Below are 17,759 nucleotides of genomic sequence, written 5' to 3' on the forward strand. Positions count from 1 at the left end.
TCTGTTTACTTTACTTTACAAAATCGCCGTGTGTAATATTCACGCCATCCTGTTTTATGCAGCCACTGATTGCTCTGTCTAGTTCACTGTTACCTTCACCTTTGACTGATTTGTGACTATTTGTTGCCAGAAGCTGAATATATGTATAGTAAATATTGCAGTGAGAAAACGGGCGTTGTGTCTATAGGAATAATATCTGCGCTGAGCTCGTTAAAGAACATTTCCTTGCACTTTATGTTTAGTAGCCAGTACTGAATGGAGATATACCCCTGATTTTGCTTCGTAAATCGTAATCTTACCAAATCTCCAGTTCAGACAGCAAACAAGTTCGCCCGTAACTTTGTCAACCCCTGCATCCCGTTTTTACTAATTCTGCTGCTCAATTTTTCATTGTAAGGCACATTGCAGTGGCCGACAGAGCTTGCAGGAGACCCTGGGCTCGAAGCAGTGGAAAGAGCACAAGAAACTCAGACATGCAAAGTCGAAAAAATCGGTAGTTTATTGTTTGCTATGTCGACCAGTTTCATCCTATTGTTGTCAATGCTAATTTTTTTTTTCCTTATGGAGACGGATGTGAGTCTTGGGATATCAGTCTGTATGGATTGATCGATATGTGCTTGAGTTGGGCTTTATGCTGCAACTCTTGAGTTGCTGCACAAAAACTGAGATATATGCTGTGATCCAGACAAAGTTCAGAGAGCAGTTCCAGAAAGTACTAAAACATCCTTTCAATTCAATTCTTCAATTCATTCATTAATCAGTCAATTCCAACAGCGTCTCCCTGTGAAGATGTGGGAGCAGACAAGAAGTGTGTTCAGAGAGATGATGTGGGGTGAAGTTCCCAATTCTGAACAAGCAAAGAGAGAGAGATTGAATGAGTGAGTATGTGTGTGTGACTGAGAGAGAGAGAGGGAGAGAGAGAGGCTCACATGCAGAGACAGAAACAGAGAAAAAAAAGGCAGAGAAAGAGTGAGAGAGAAATAAAGACAAGCAGACAGACAGACAGACAGACAGAGACCATAATTAAGAGACTGAAATCGAGATGCAAATTGTCAGAAGTAAAGAGTCAGAGACAGGACAGATCAGAGAGAGAGAGAGTTGGAGCGAGCGAAAGCCAGATAGAAAGAAAAGAAAATCAACATGTAGAATGGTAAGAGTAATGGAGAAAAATAATGAAGGTGACAGGGTGAATGGGAGAGTTCGAATGCAAGAGACAATTAAAGAGTTAGACAGGAAGGAATAATCAGAGAGAGAGAGAGAGAATGACACAGAAAGAGATAGAGAGACATATAGCCTAAGACAGGGGCAAATAAGACAGAAGCAAGAGGGTGAGAGAGAAGGTGGAGAGAGGGAGGAGGTGGGGACTGAAGGAGAATTCGGCACACAGAGAGGAAGCAATATGGTGGGTGAGCAGGGAGAGGTGGTTACAGAAAAAGTGAGAAAAAGTTTCAGAAAGAATGAACCAGGAACAGAGAAAGGTGGACAGAGACAGGTCGAGAGTCCGAAAAAGACAGTGCGTAAAGAGGTTAGAATGAAGAATTGACGGAGAGAGAGACACTGAGGAGGGAGGATGGTTAGAGGGAGGGAAGGAATCAGAGAGATGACCCAGAAGATGGGAAAACTCGACAAGTAAAATCCCATAGCAAGCGCTATCTTGACACATCACTTGGTGGCTATTGTGATCAGTTACTGAACACAAGAGACTGCCACTGAACTTTGAACAAAGGACCAGAGGGTTCAGATCAAAGAAGAAAATTCACAAGCTTCATTCTAACACGTAACAGCTCTTTGGAATGAACTCATTATAAGTATAAGGAAAAATATTCAATTCATATTTCCCAAAAATGACATCCTTCTGGAGTCCCAAATCTCACTGAGGGAGTCACACTTTCTTATAGTACAGTACCCAGTCCTAATTGTTACCCTATAGGAAGGATGGGATTGATCAAGGAAGGAAGTGGAGAAGATTCACCAGGATATCTTCTCCTTTGACGTATCAACAACTTCCTGTTTTCCTTCCAAGCAATGCAATTTTTTTTTTTTTTTACCAGGGATCTTGACTGTTCTGGTGACTGCCGTTAAACAATCCCTCTGCTGTGAAGGACACTCTCTCTGAACGAATCTGTCTCTCTTTCAATGACCTCATTTTCTGTCTTTGTAACATTGATTCTGCAGTCCTCCCACGCTTCCTGTTTTGCAAACGTCAATTCAGGTGAAACCTCGATATTTGTCATCCTAAGGCATACTAGCCATTTCGTGAAAAAAGATCACATGACTTCTTGGAAATTCCCTTTATTTAACTCACTGTTCAAGGATAATTTGAGGACCTTATCAAAATAAAAACGGATCTGTTCACAAAACTGAAAATCAAGACCCATTATTCCTCCAGTACAGAAGCTACGCTCTCAACTAATGGCAATACAGAATTTGTTTTCATCACATCTTCCCAGGTAAGTGATAGAAAAAGCGGTATATAAAATGAATTTTCATCCCATTAGACAATTTAATCTTGCCACAATTTCTGTTTGCATTATCGAGGTTTTACTTCAATCATAAAAAAAATGTTCACAGGAAATACAGTAATCTTCCCACACCAATCGTTTTCTACACTCGTCCATGTCGATCACGGGTTTGTTTCCCGTCATGTTGCCTCTTGTTATATCATTCACTGTGACACTGTGTTGTTAAAGTAATAAGCCCAATGGAACATTCTCACAATTTTGTTGTCAAACGTCAGTCGGTCAGTTATGCAGAGTTGTGGGATATAATAGAATTTACAGGACAGCAGAAGGCCACGTGATACATCATGTCTCTAACAGATATATAGATATGACAACTGCAAATTGTTGCACAGCTAATATCAAACTCAGTCTCTTTTTATTGCTGATTTTTGTTTCGGAATGCTTTCGATTTATATCAAAAATGACCAGTTGGTAATTTGATTCCCATCTCTCTGAGCATCACGACTTATGCCACTTACATCAAAAGCCAATTAAAACGGTTTAGAATGATTTGGGGCTGCTCCACGTGGAATGATACACAACACAGATTTCAAATTGTCAAAGTCACTTTCTGACATTCCTGGAGGAGGACGGTCCACAAATATCTTCATTTTCAATGGTGGACGAGTCTAGGTCATCAGTGCAAAAGGTAAGGCTGAAGTATTGAGTGAGTGGGCAAAGGTCTGGCAGATGGAATACAATGTAAATAAATGTGAAGTCGTACATTTTGATAGGAGTAATAGTAAAAACGGTTATTACTTGAATGGTAAAATGTTGCAGCATGCTGCTATGCAGAGGGACCTGGGTGTCCTTGTGCATGAATCACAGAAGGTCGGTCTGCAGGTACAACAAGTAATTAGGAAGGCAAATGGAATTTTGTCCTTCATTGCTAAAGGGATTGAAATTAAAAGCAGAGAGGTTATGTTGCAGCTGTACAAGGTGCTGGTGAGGCCACACCTGGAGTCCTGTGTCCAGTTTTGGTCTCCTTAGTTGAGAAAGGATGTATTGGCACTGGAGAGAGTGCAAAGGAGGTTCACTAGGTTGATTCCGGAGTTGAGGGGGTTGGCTTATGAGGAGAGACTGAGTAGATTGGGATTATATTCATTGGAATTCAGAAGATTGAGGGGTGATCTTATAGAAACATATAAAATTATGAAGGGAATAGATAAGATAGAAGTAGAGAGGATGTTTCCACTGGCAAGTGAAGCTAGGACAAGAGGGCATAGCTTAAAGATTAGAGGGAGCAGATTTAGGACTGAATTGAGATGGAATTTCTCCACCCAGAGGGTTGTTAACCTATGGAATTCCTTGCCCAGTGAAGTAGTTGACGCTACTTCAGTAAACGTTTTTAAAGAAAAGGTAGATTTTTTTTAACAATAAAGGAATTAAGGGTTATGGTGAGAACGCGGGCAAGTGGATCTGAGTCCACGAAAAAATCAGCCATGATCTTCTTGAATGGCGGAGCAGGCTGGAAGGGTCAGACGGCGTATTCCTGCTCCTAGTTCGTACGTCCTTATGTTCTTATTCACAGCAATCTTCAGCCAGAAGTTTCCAGTGGATGATCGATCTCGCCCTCTGCCAACAGACCCCAGCATCACAGATACTGGTCTTCAGCCAATTCAATTCACTCCACGTGATTTCAAGAAATGGTTTTACGCCTTGGATGCTGCAAAGGCTCTGGACCCTGGCAACATTCCGAAAATAGTACTGAAGGCATTTGGCCCACATCTTGCCACTCCCATAGCCATGCTGTTGAATTACAGCTACAACACTGGCATCTATCAGCAACGTGGAAAATTGCCCAGGTGTGTCTTATACACAAGAAGCGAGATAAATCTAATGGGGACAATTACCGCCTCATCAGTCTACTCTCAGTCATCAGTAAAGTGACGGAAGGTGTCGTTGACCATGCTATCAAGCAGCAACTGTTCAGCAATAACCAGTTCAATGATGCCCAGCTTCAGTGCCACTAGAACCAATCAGCTCCGGACTTCATCAAGGAGTCCTAGCAAAACTGGAATCAATGGGTAAAAGGGAGAAAAATCTCCACTGGTTGGAGTCATAGGACTCACACATAGGAAGATGGTCCTGGTGATTGGAGGACAGTCGTCTCAACTCCAGGACATCGCTGCAGGAGTTCCTCAGTGATAGAGAGGAGATGGACGGAGTGAGGGAGAGAGAGTTGGAGAGGAAGGGGAGCAGAGAGAGGGGGAGAGAAAAGGCAGAGAGAGGAAGAAAGAAATGGACAGAGCGGAAAGCGAAAAGCAGAAAGGCAGAGGGAGAAGGAGAGAGAGAGAGGGAGATGGAGATAAATGTCTCTCTTCTGATTGCTCCAATGTGATTAAAGTAATACAATGCCACCATTTCCTGGCCATCACATACCACTGCACAGGGGAAGGTTGAGGTTCAGACAAAGAGAAAAAGAGAGAAACTTTCAGAAACAACAACAGGCAAAGACAGAAACACGCCACACAGACGCGCACACACCACACTGACACAGAAACGCGTGCATCTGTGCGCACGAGCGCGCGTGCATGCGTGCGCTCACACACACACACACACACACACACACACACAGACACGCACACTCTGCTGGTATAGAGAGAATTTCATTTGTACTAAGAGTTCCTTCAGAGTGAAACATGTTCGTCTTCTGAAATGTATGTGTTCACTCTGCAAGGTGGAAATGATTTATCTTTGATCAATATTCCTGACATTATATACATTAAATAGGGTATTTACATGGCTACTGTATTAAGGCATTCCCGAGTAAAGAGCCTTGTTCGTAGATATGGTGAATTTTATGGTAATTTGTGCATTTTTAAATGTATTATAATGTACTCTGTCAAATTTTAAGTGAGGAAAGAATTAAAAAGTGGAGGGAGTGCGCACTGGGTTTGCTCATCTCCTTCGGCTTATAGCTCAGAGTCAAAATCGATCGGACAAAACTGCTCTGTATGTCAAAATAAATTGTTTGAAGAATGAAACAACTGTGCAACCTGAGAGCATTAATAATTTCTCCAAATTAAATCTGCCGCTTGTGTCGTAGCGAGGAAAGTCCACCAGAGGGTGGCATTGTATCATTTTGAACAAATGAAGGAGAGAGAGAGTTTCATTCCTCACTTGTTTGTTAATTAATTAATTAATTAATTAATCCGAACGTCCGTCCAGGACAAAGTGTATCTTATTGGAGACAAAGATAGACACAAACACACAAAAACACGGAGACACACATATCAAAGCACACGTCAACATGTTCATCAGCATTGTATCACATTAAAGACAAGAATGACAGACAAAGAGAAAGGGATAAGGGGTTTAACGCTATTTCATTGGATTCACCCCCAAAACAACAGAGACCCCATTGCACAGAGACACAGGTATAGACATACTCGCTCTATCTGTTTTCTTTATTTTCACTCTCTGTCTGTTTTATTTTTTTTCTCTGCCTCTCTTTGCCCTCCCAATATTTGCTCTCAAAATAATGCCCCCAAATGTTTGCCCCTCAAGTCTTGCACGCCAAATCACACCCTTCCAAAATTCTGTTGCCCCTCGAATTTGTGCCGCTCCAAAATTTGTCCAACCCCCAAATTTGCACCTCCGATTTTTTGCTCCCTTTCCAATTTTGACATCCACCCCCAAATTTGTGTTCCCCTAAATATTGAGGCTCTTCCTTCCGCCCCAGTCTGCAAGACTGTGCCGATTTTGTTCTACACTTTGTGAAGATCCCACAGCTGCATCTCTGCTTCATCGTCGGTGATGAAAATTCTGAATGGTCAATCTCTGGGTGTTCTCGCTTTTTGCATATTTTGGACGCCGCACGGCGCAGCTTAACAATGCGATGTCAACCTCATGAAGCTACAAAACAATACTACTTGCATGACAAACAATATGGGCAGCAAGTTATAGTCAGAACTAAGCGATCCACAACCAACGGGTCAAAATTCAAAGAACAGTCCAACACAGGAAAAGGCCCTTCGGCCCACCAAGACCTTATGGACACAATGCGCCTTTCTAAACAAAAAAAAAACCTTTGTTTCTAAGTGGTTGCAGCCCTTTATTCCCTGCCTATTCATAGAACTGTCAAGATATCTCTTAAACCGACATCTCCTCGTAATTGATATTTCTACGTTGGGAAAAAAAAGACTTCGACTCCCCATTTTATCCCTGCCTGTCATCGATTTGTAACGTTCTTTCAGATCGCCCCCTAGCCTCCGACACTCAAATGACAACTTTAACCAAACTCTCATCGTAGCTCATACCCTGCAAACTGGGCAATATCCTATTAAATCATTTCTGTAGATTCTCTAAAGCCTCCAAATTCCTCCAAAAGTGTGTTGACAAGTACAGAACACAATATTCCAAATTCGACCTCTATATATATATATCGATTGATGAAGGCAAGAATACCATATGCCTTCTTGACCAGCTCATCCACTTGTGCTGCCACTTTCAGGGAACTGTGGACCTGTACGCAGAGATCCCTCTGTATTTTAATGTGTCCAAGATATCTTCCATTTCCCGTGTACTTCCTTTCTGCATCAAGCCTTCCAATATACACACACAAACAAAATTGCACTCGCACTCACAGACGCATTTACACAATCACAGATAATTACACCGAGTCTCTCTCTCTCACTCACTGACACTCACACACATTCTCTGTGGCACTGATGAACACAAAGAGGCATTGTACATCATCTCTTACAGAAACATTCCCAGTTCATCCAGATTGTGAAGGTTGGGGGAATATTTTCATTCCATAAATAGCGACAGAGTAGCTAGGACAATTGTTTGACTCAGTAAGTTTAACCAGCCCTTCATAGGGTATGAGAAAAAAAAAATAATTACAAATGGAATTACTTAAAATACTTTTTTGATAAATCATAAGGACGTCGATCCCAATATAAAGTCAATAAATTCATAGAAAAAAATTGTGTACATGATTAATACATATATAAGCATGATATCGATACATTGTTTATTCCCCCCGTTTAACTCATTCCAACACACACGATCAAATAAAAAGAGGAAAGAATACAAATATAGTTATTTCAATACAAATTAAGCGCTGATGAATTACCATCAAGTAAAGCTTATATCGTAAAAAATAAATTCAGCATTTTGGAAAAGATAGTTGAGTCTTCTCGCAAAATTGCCTGCCTCAGTACGTCCTATTTTGAAATACACTCGAACATTTATCTGAAAGGATAGGGAAAGTAGTTTGATTACACTTGAGGTCATGTTATCTATGGCTCTACATACAGCACACGAACCTTTCAATCCCCAGCTGAAGCTCTCACTCCAGGGGTTGGGGATAAAGACTAAGTCTGCCTCTGCAATATCAGACTGAAGTAGGGCCATATTTCAAAACGGATATTGAAGTGTGTCTCTATCTGCGTGCTCAGTTGAATGTAAAGGACAGTGTAGATTCTATGTCGAAGAGTAGCAACGTGATCCCTCCGCCATTATTCTACAATCAATAATTTCACAAAACATATCTGCAGTAATTATCGCCTTCTGATTTGTAGGGGTTTACTGTGTATATACTGGCTGTGCCTTATACTGAACTAAAGCAGAGAGGAGGTTTCCAAAAGTAAATCACTGGCAGTGCATGCTTTTTCAAGCGGAGTTGTACTTGAAAATGCAACATAAAGAAAATTATTTTGTTTCTTTCGCTCTGGTAAAACAATTTCAATGATTTCTGTGATAACATGTTATTTTCCTCATTAATTAGAGAATTCCCATTACAGGTATCCATTGCTTTCACTGCCATACAGGCGCCACTCTTACTGTGATGATTTTCAACATTACATAATGCACAATATATTTCGCCAGAACATCCCATTCTCCCCTCTGCATCAGAAACAATAAACTTATGAGATAAGGTGGCGTTTAGCCATCTGATGTGTTTGTTGTAAAATGTTGCATTGCACTCTCTGTGTTTGTCAATGTTGAAGACACCAGGGTAACGTGAGTTGTCAGAAGGAAATGGATGGATTTTCGGAGGGGGCATCAGAGTTAATTTCTGTAAGACCAGCCATTGCATGTGACGCCCCGGCATGAGATGATTGAAGGTGAGTTGACAGCTGCCCAGGAAGCTGGAAAATGCTGGTGTGATGTTGACGAAGATAATGTGGCCATAACCACGGCTGTATCATAGAATAATTGAACACTACGCTACAGAAGAGTCCCTTCGGCCCATTGAGTCTTTACTGCCAAGTAGATGCTATGACCCAAAACAGTCTCATGTTCCTACATTCCAGACACATACCACTCTCTGGATAATGGATATTTTCCTTACATCCCCTCGAAATTCCTGGCTTTCAGTGTTAACTTAAGATTCCTTGTTATTCACCCTGTATTCAGTTTGATAATAATGAAGAATGGTTATTAAATATATTCACTTACATTTAGAATTTTATTTGTGATTTTGGTAAAGGAAATAAACATACTGCAACATTTGGAAATGTATTGAAGGAATTGAAATTATTATATCTCATTATTTCACTATTTCACTACTATATTTCATATTTGGCAAAGATTTAGCCCGAGAGCTTACATATAATGATATTAAAAAGGGAAATCAGTGATAGGACATTCAAAACAAAGAACGAACTGTGAATGCTGGAAATCCGAAGCAGAAATTGTTACCAAAACTCAGCAGGTCTGTCAGCAACTATGGAGAGAAATCAGAGTTAACATTATTGGACCAGTGACCCTTCTTTTGCGGAGATACAGTAGCTTGGTTGGCAGTGTTGAATATCACCTTTTGGAGGACAGATCTCACAACGGGTGATTAAATGACTCAGAGAAACAACTCAATGGGGTTTAGGAGAGAAACTGTAAAATGATGCAAGCTGATCACCAGGCAAACCAGGAATATTGGAGTAAGTTTCTTCCAATGGCCAGTTGGAAATGTTTAAATGTCAAAGCAGCTGGTCAGATAGTTTGGGTTTTATTGACAAGAACGTCCATGGGTTACTGGCATTTACGATGTTCATGTTGGCGAGAAACATTCCTCCTTGGGAATTGATATGAGTGCAGTTCTTCAGAACAGTTACATCAAAACCAGCTGTCCTTGTACTTTACAAGTCAATTTGCACGGAGCCTGTCTTCCCAGTAAGCACCAAGAGCTACAACATCTAAAACTTGAGGTACCTAAAACCTGGCCTTACATATTTTCGATCTCGCCATTTCGTGATTCATTGAAACCATCGCTTTAGACTTGTAGTCTCACTTGATGGACCATGTCCGTGACGATGTGATACCAGACCTGCAACTTTCTACTTAACTGATGCTGCTAGTGAAACAGCCAGTGATGACAGTGTCGGTCTCAGTCTTGTGAGCCTTGGCATCTTTAAGATTGTACGGCAAAAAGAGTGAAGGACAAAAGTGAGCTGATAGAAAGTGAACACATACACACCTGGAAAACTGTTTGAGTTCACCTCAGGATATTCTGATTCCGGATTATTGTCTCTCAAGTTGCGGCTGCTGACGTATTCAATGCGATTGAGTAACTCAATGGAAGCAGAAATTACTGAAAACAATAATGGTGTGTTATTGTCAAGTTCAATCTCCTAGTTAATCAATAACCCTTCCGAGTGGTAACGAGGCGAAATTTCTTTAACCAGAGGGCAGTGAATCTGTAGAACTCTTTGACACAGAAAGTTGTGGAGGCCAAATCATTCAGTATCTTCAAGAGAGAGATGGAAAGGTTATTGATTGATAAGAGAATAAGAGCTTCCAGTGAGAAACCAGGATAATGTGGTTGAGAAACATGTCAGCCATGATGGAATGGTAGAGCAGATTCGATGGGCCAAAGGACAGCATTGTGCTCCTATATATCGTAGACTTATGGGCTCCGGTTTAATGTTTTATGTTCGTAATTGGGGAGTGAAAACAGAAATCATCATTCTTTCATCGTGTCTGTAGCAATAACTGGAATATTCTCAAAGGAACCTCTTATGTGAAAGCATTCCAAACGGAGATTGTGGTGGTTCAAAGTAAAGTGAAATGCGAAATCACTGCAATGAGAGATGGGAAACGAGCTATAGCTCTCACATCGAACAGACATTTTCATGCACAGTAAATTTAAAAACTTAATCCGTAATCTCTAAAATAAGCTCAGAGTGAAAGAACGTAAGTTGAATGCCTTCAGTTTCCAAGCAACTTCGTTTGTTGTGTCTAGTTCCACTTTAAGTGGCATTATTTCTATGACACAATGCATTTTTCTTGAAACTAATAGATGTCCTTTAAACACATTTGTTTATTGTTATGTGACGTTTCTGAGAATGCTTTCATTTGATGTTCTTTTCCATGGTATTCTGAGCTCGAAATATTAGTCAATCATTTCAATTGTGATCAAGTTATGTTCCTTACTATTTTTATAATAAAGCTTCTTACGTCAAGATCAAGACCTTCAGTTGGTCCCAAAATTCCATTCTCTATCTGTTTTTTCTCATTCCCCATCATCAGGTTCAGGGACCAATCCTCCCCTTTGCGATTCTTCGATCTTGGTAGACTGGAATCATGTCAATATTTTAGATGCATGTCCATGTATCCATTGCTTTCACACTATCATTCAAGTAACATCATATAAGTAAAACATCCCATATTATTCTTTGGCACCAGGAATTAGAACCGGTATTGGCACGATGGCCTGAATGGCTGCTTTTTATTTGCTTTATTCATACCTGGGTTGATGGCGTCGCTGGTTAGCCAGCATTTATTTCCCATCCCTAATTGTCCAGAAGGCAGTTAAGAGTCAACCACATTGCTGTGGATTTGGAGTCACATGCAGGCCAGGCCAAGTAAGGATGGCAGTTTCTATCTCTAAAGGGCACAGTGAACCAGATGGATCGACAATGGATTCAAAGTCATCATTTGACTCTTAATTCCAGATATTTATTGAATTCAAATTCCAACTTCTGCCGTGGCAAGATTCGAACCCTGGTCCCCAGCATGTTATCTTGGTCACCAGATTAACAGTCCAGCGATAATACCACGAGGCCATCGCCTTCCCTTCTGTCTGCTCTGCTTACACTTCTGTGATTGTTCATATGAATTTGCATATTAATTCCTCAATTTCTCTTCCACTATTAGGTGCTGAGTAACCGAATGGTATCGCAAAGATTATGTTTTCTACAATCAATCATTAATTGATTTATTGTTCAGATATCTGAAGGAATCAGAATGGAACCAGGTTGGAATTGGAAAGGGCAGTTCTGCTCGTCCATACAAACAAATGTCAGAAATAATCTTTCAAGAATTAAAAGCAGTGAGAATTATGAAATTGGCATTCTCCCTCTCTCTAAACACAGACAGAGATTCATTCACTATGATAGCTTCCTTCACCCGACAGCAGTGATTTGACAAGTAATCATGTTCAGTTGGTTCACAGATCATTGAAATTGCAGGAAAGCCATACTTGTCCAGAAACGACTCACGATGAAGGAGGAAATATATACCTGGCCCATGTTTCTGATCCATCTTCTTGCCAGAGGGAATATTTTCAATTTCTTCATAAATTCCTTGGTACAAACCAAGAATGGAGCCTCTGCCACCAGTGTAAAGGCCTGTTGAAGAAAGGATAGACTGGTTAGCGTATCTAGCTGAACAATCGCAGCAATGCTGAGTTTATTTCCTGAAGCAACATTAGTGTGAAGTACGTGTAGTTCGTGCAATCCAGGAGAAGAGAATATAAGCACAACATTGACCGATCATTGCAGGCAGCACCATTTTGGAAAGACAAGTGAACCAGCCATGATTAATTGCCATCTCTGATCAGTATGCGAAACTTAATACGTTATACATGATTTTGAGATATTGTTGGTTTAGAAGCATATTGTCAGCTCTGTTCAAATGAGGAATCATCTCCTCCAGATGTAAGTGTTCAGTCAAAAACAATTCTCAGCTCAAAATGTTGCTTTTCAGAAAAATACTGGCTGCAGGTATTGAAACTGCTAAAGCAAGGAACAAAAATAAATATTTTTAATTTAGGGACAATAAAAAGAAAACTCTTGATGACCATGAAGAATTTACAAATCAATGTTCAAGAGGATTAGATAGGGTGGACAGTGGGAGCCTTTTTCCTCGGATGGTGATGGCTCGCACGAGGGGACATAGCTTTAAATTGAGGGGTGATAGATATACACAGATGTCAGAGGTAGGTTCTTTACTCAGAGAGTAGTAAGGGCGTGGAATGCCCTGCCTGCAAAAATAGTAGACTGGCATTTAAATGGTCATTGGATAAACATATGGATAATAATGGAATAGTTTAGGTTAGATGGGCTTCAGATTGGTTTCACAGGTCGGCGCAACATCGAGGGCCGAAGGGCCTGTACTGCGCTGTAATGTTCTATGTTCTATGTTCTATAAAGATCCTAGCCAAAAGAAAACATTCTTAGATAACAACAATTTAGTGAGAAATTGAATATTGTAATTAGACAAATGTGTAATTATTGCAATCAGATCGATACAATAGCGTGAGACAAATGAGATGAAGGGAACATGATTGACATCGATAATCACAATCGAATTTTATACTTTTCATTCTAATATGTAAACTAAACTTAAGGTCATGTAAAAAGTGTCGAAAACTTTCATTATTCATGTTTATCGACACTGCCAATGAGTGGAAAACAGTACCCGTTCAAATGTTTTCAAGCCAATATAAAAAGTGAAGAAGATCTATCTGGCCAACTAAGGGAAACCAGTTGTTGCATGACTGAAAGCTCCGAAAAAAGGTCATTCAATCCTCTCACTGATCTTGAGTTCTGCCATCAGTACCCAGAAACTGAACCACCGTAAAGGAAAACTAACTGATGAATAAATAATTAGAGGCAGAAGGCAAACGTCTCAATGAGTCTTTAAGACATAGTGCTGTAATCAATAATTTGTTCTGGCATGTCATGTGCAAGCTAATTGAAAGATAAGAAAGGTTTAGTCTTCACATTTCTTTCTCTTTGGTAATGATTTGGGACAATACGACATCAAACGTTAGTTCTGTTGCTCTCTACAGGTATTGAGGGACTTGAAGAATACTTCAAACAATGCTGAAGTTCTTTTAACTCCTATTTACAGTTTGAAGTGTTTTATCGTTGTGTCAATTTATATCTGTGGCTTCAATGAGTAAAGCCCCTTGTAGAAAACAAATAGCCAGAAATTGCCTAACACTCATCACCATCAAGCTCAAGTGATGGAGAAGTGCAACAAGAATCTACAGCTCTGACACGATATGGAGCAAGAACAGAGGCAGTGTCAGCTCAGTCGGTAAATGTGGGCTCACCTTTCATTTGTACTTTTCTCTGCATTACCACGAGTGGTGCGATAAAATCACAGATTAACAGGACTCCCAATATTAGGCAGACGACAACAGGTACAGAAATAGTTTGACTTTCCTGCCCTTAAAGAAGGGGTTACAGAGAGATTTAGCTTAGTTGCGGAGTTCCCTTGCATGATTTATAGAATCCATTAATACGAAAACACTGACATTAGCTTCAAATTCGTGAAAATGTCAGCAGCATCTGTGTCACTGGTTAGAAACGTAACGTTCATTCAAATATTAATAATAGTACTAATCATACATACCCGCAGGTGTAGCTGTAGGGGAAGTCGGCAACAACTCTGATCCTGTGGAAGAGATTGCATAAATATTCATTAAGGTGACAGTTATTTCAGGAAGACAAACGCTGACACTAATTTGCGATACCAATGATCACGGATCTTCGCCAGCAACATCGTGCTTACCAGAACAGATCACACTGGCAATTTCCTTGTGATTACATTCCCTTTGAGCTGGTGCTGGGGAGAGACAGTTAGATAGAGAGGATTCACTTCCCTTACACTTCACATCATTCTGACAGATCACACCTTTAGCCTGGGAGACAGCGGGCCCTCCTTGGGCTGATACATCTCAGCTGTCGGCAGACAACACTGGCATCAGTTATATCCCAGGAATCACCATACAACGTGCCCCAGCGTTCATCTCACTTTATCTCCACTCTCCCAGAACAGCTTCTGCTTCCTCCCTCCAGGCGCACGATATGCTGCGAGTCTGTGGCACAGAACAGATTATTATTGAACGCAGGACAAAGCAGAAGTATCGTTTTGACAGTTGGCACTTTCATAACGAGGGCGCACCTGATTGTTGATGGCAGGAATTTGATCTGAGGGGCTGTTCCTTTTTCACATCACTCTCTGTAAAGAGGAGAAACATGCTGACTGTATTGCGAATAAGCGCTTCAAATGGCACCTGAATATTGAGAGGGTTTCACGACTTACCTGAACAAACAACACCGGAATCTTCACTGCGCTCACAGTTGTGTTAACCCCACGGATTTGTCTGACATTGCCACAGGGTCGACACGTGTGACAACCGTTCGATCCCATCAAGCCAAATAGGCCCAGTTCCTGCTCCGAATATCTGACTGTAATAATCAATGAACAGGAGGGCACCGCAGTGCAGCTGTTTACAAATCACTTCAGCATCGTGTCGCTCTAGATTTTTCAAGCATACTGTTCCCCAGGTCCTATTGCAGAACACTTCCACTCTCCCCTCACAAAGATGCTTTCCATTTACCAACCGCATGTCCTTGTGTTCTGTACAGATAATAACAGATATCCAGATTACAATATAGTTTTTTGCCTCCCGTACAAAGCTATGACTGTCTTTTGATGAACAACTCAGGTGTTATAAGTGAATAGAATAAACGATATACCTTACCAAACGATTGGAAGAAGTTAGAGACATATAAAGTCGAAGCAGGGAAGAAGATGCATCGTTCATGCTGTTTCAAAAGACATTCAGCAAGATGCTAGGAGAATCTTGAAAGAAGTTACACAGAGAAGAACCTGACAACGAACAGAAAGTGATCTACTCGAATTCAGATTGATGTCATGGTGGTTTAATATTGGGGTAAACAATTTGGATTTGCCAACCCTAAGACAATTTCAAACATTCTGATTAACAACAAGTTATGGAATATGGTTTCAGTTCAGGAAGATCACGCAAAAGACAAATGCATATTAATAAATGGGCAGTTTCGGTGCCCAACGGATAACAACATTTCAACTCAGCTAAATCTAAGGTGGTGAAATCGGACAGAAAGGACAAGAGGATATAGACTCGTCCTAAACTAAAATTCGATCCGATATACAGCAGCATGGAGATGAGGGATACACGGACAGGAATCACAATTCTAATGGCGGCGTACAAAACTAAAGATCATAAATAACAGTTTCTTATGAGTAAACTGTTCTGTATATTTTGGGGAATATTCACTTCACCCAGCATATTGATAATGGACCACGAACAATGCCTTTAATGCGTAGCTTGGCGTGTATTTGATAAAGTAATATATTCATAGAAGGACTATTTAATGTAGATGAAGTAATATTTCCTATCGTTCAATGCAGCATGGGCATGACATGGAACATTGTTTTCAGTTGCTGCCTCTGCTGTACATACTCCCTAATTCACTATACAGTATGAAGTGCGTATGAAGCTTTGTACACAACATTATTGGAGAATAAAAGAGTGAGAATTGTCTCACATGAGCACATAATTCTCACATCTTCTTTATGAGAACAGTCGCCTTGCTCACCAAGTTGTGCTGAAGGACATTCCCAGGGAAATGAGTCGTTTCCAGAACACTTCACATCTTTCAGCCAAACTGGCCCTGAGCCCGGTCCGTAGGAGGAAGGAAGTGTCATATCCAATATATTTCCACAACCCAGCTGTTTGTAAACCACTTCAGCGTCTCCCAAATCCCAGGAGTCATCACAAACTGATCCCCATGTCCCTTTGTAGTAAATCTCTACTCGGCCAGCACAACGGCTTCCACCATCTGACAGCCTTAACTGGATATGTTCTGTTAGATAATAATACAGATGGTTACGCTTTCAATACCCACTTCCTACTTCTTTCAATCCAGCATGGTGTATCGATTTTCTTGTGAAATGTTATAAATGCCTGAGACAGAAAAGCGGACGGCATTAATATATCAAATCAATTAATTTCACAAGAATACACAGCCAAAAATTGCTTGGAAAAAAAATCTTACTGCATCAATATATAAACACCCTACTTGACCATAGACTGTCATTTTATATAACCTGTAATATTATCATCGTCTGATAAAAATGCTGTCTCATACATCCTTCAACTCGAACATTTATAACTGAAACGTATAGCAGGATAAAACATTGCAACTCATAAACACGAATGATACGACTCCACTCTTCACACGAAGCTGCTCAAAATTATTCTCTTTGAGCTATCCACAAACAAGGTCAAGCCATAGCTGTTAAGCATAAAACAAGGAGAAGTTGAGAGGAAGGGACGTTTCAGAGGGAATTATCGAAATTGTGGTTTTGGCAAATTGTATCACCGGTGCCTGTGTTGGACCAATTAAATTGGAATGGACAAAAGTCCAGACTTACTGCTGCACAATGAGATTTGCGAGCTCAGGATCGACAACTTATTAAGAAAGTGTAAACAATGGATTTGAATGGCCGGATGGCAATGTAATATTAGGTGAATTAACTGGGAAAGAGAAGACCATGACAAGAAACAGGATGTGATATAATGGAACGGGATTGATGTCATGGGGGTTTAAAATTGCGGGAAACAATTTGCATTTGGCAAAACCCAAAAACATTGCAAACATTCCAATTCACAAGAAATTATGGAGTTTGGTTACAGTTCGGGAAGATCGCGCAAACGTCAAGTACACAGTAATAAATGGGTAGTATGGCTGCTCATGGGTGATAATATTTTAATTCAGCTAAGTCTCAGGTGGTAACAATGGTATGAATTCATCAGACACATTTCTTGGGATGGAATGCAAAACAGCGTGAACACTGCAGATGAGTAATCGGAATTATTCCGAGGCAAGTAATGGAGAGAAGAGTTTTGAAAGACCTAAGTTGCCAGAGGTAGCCTGAGGGAAGGCATTGGGAGGGCAATAATTAGCCCAAGCAACAGGATGAGGGTCTCAGCTATATATCAGCTGAATTAAGGTTAAAGTTCAGAAATGTTAAGATGATGCAAATAGATAACAAGGGCACGAAAATCAGTTCCGGTCAAATGTAACAGCCAGGATTATGAACTGTATATTTCAGCTTTCAATAGTTTTCAGGGAGAGAAATTATGCTGCAAAAGTGGAAATAATTATGATGGAAACCAAAGAGAATTTTGTAAGTTCATAGTCACCTGCTTCTACAAACCGTGAAGCCTGACTAGCAATATCACAC

At 40.4% G+C, this 17,759-nt stretch overlaps 1 protein-coding gene across 1 annotated transcript in view; it reads right to left on the reverse strand.

The window, feature by feature from the left end:
- Positions 1-17,759, reverse strand: part of LOC109935755 (scavenger receptor cysteine-rich type 1 protein M130-like) — a 156,672-nt gene that overhangs the window by 109,742 nt on the left and 29,171 nt on the right. The window contains exons 4-8 of the mRNA XM_048619057.1: positions 16,109-16,375; positions 14,934-15,104; positions 14,416-14,490; positions 11,972-12,079; positions 9,928-10,041 (exon numbers count right to left, since the gene is read on the reverse strand). Coding sequence (XP_048475014.1) covers positions 9,928-10,041; positions 11,972-12,079; positions 14,416-14,490; positions 14,934-15,104; positions 16,109-16,375 — 735 coding nt within the window. The remainder of the gene's footprint in view (positions 1-9,927; positions 10,042-11,971; positions 12,080-14,415; positions 14,491-14,933; positions 15,105-16,108; positions 16,376-17,759) is intronic.

Source organism: Rhincodon typus, chromosome 42 (genome assembly GCF_021869965.1).
Source record: "Rhincodon typus isolate 14 chromosome 42, sRhiTyp1.1, whole genome shotgun sequence".
Taxonomy (NCBI): Eukaryota; Metazoa; Chordata; class Chondrichthyes; order Orectolobiformes; family Rhincodontidae; genus Rhincodon; species Rhincodon typus.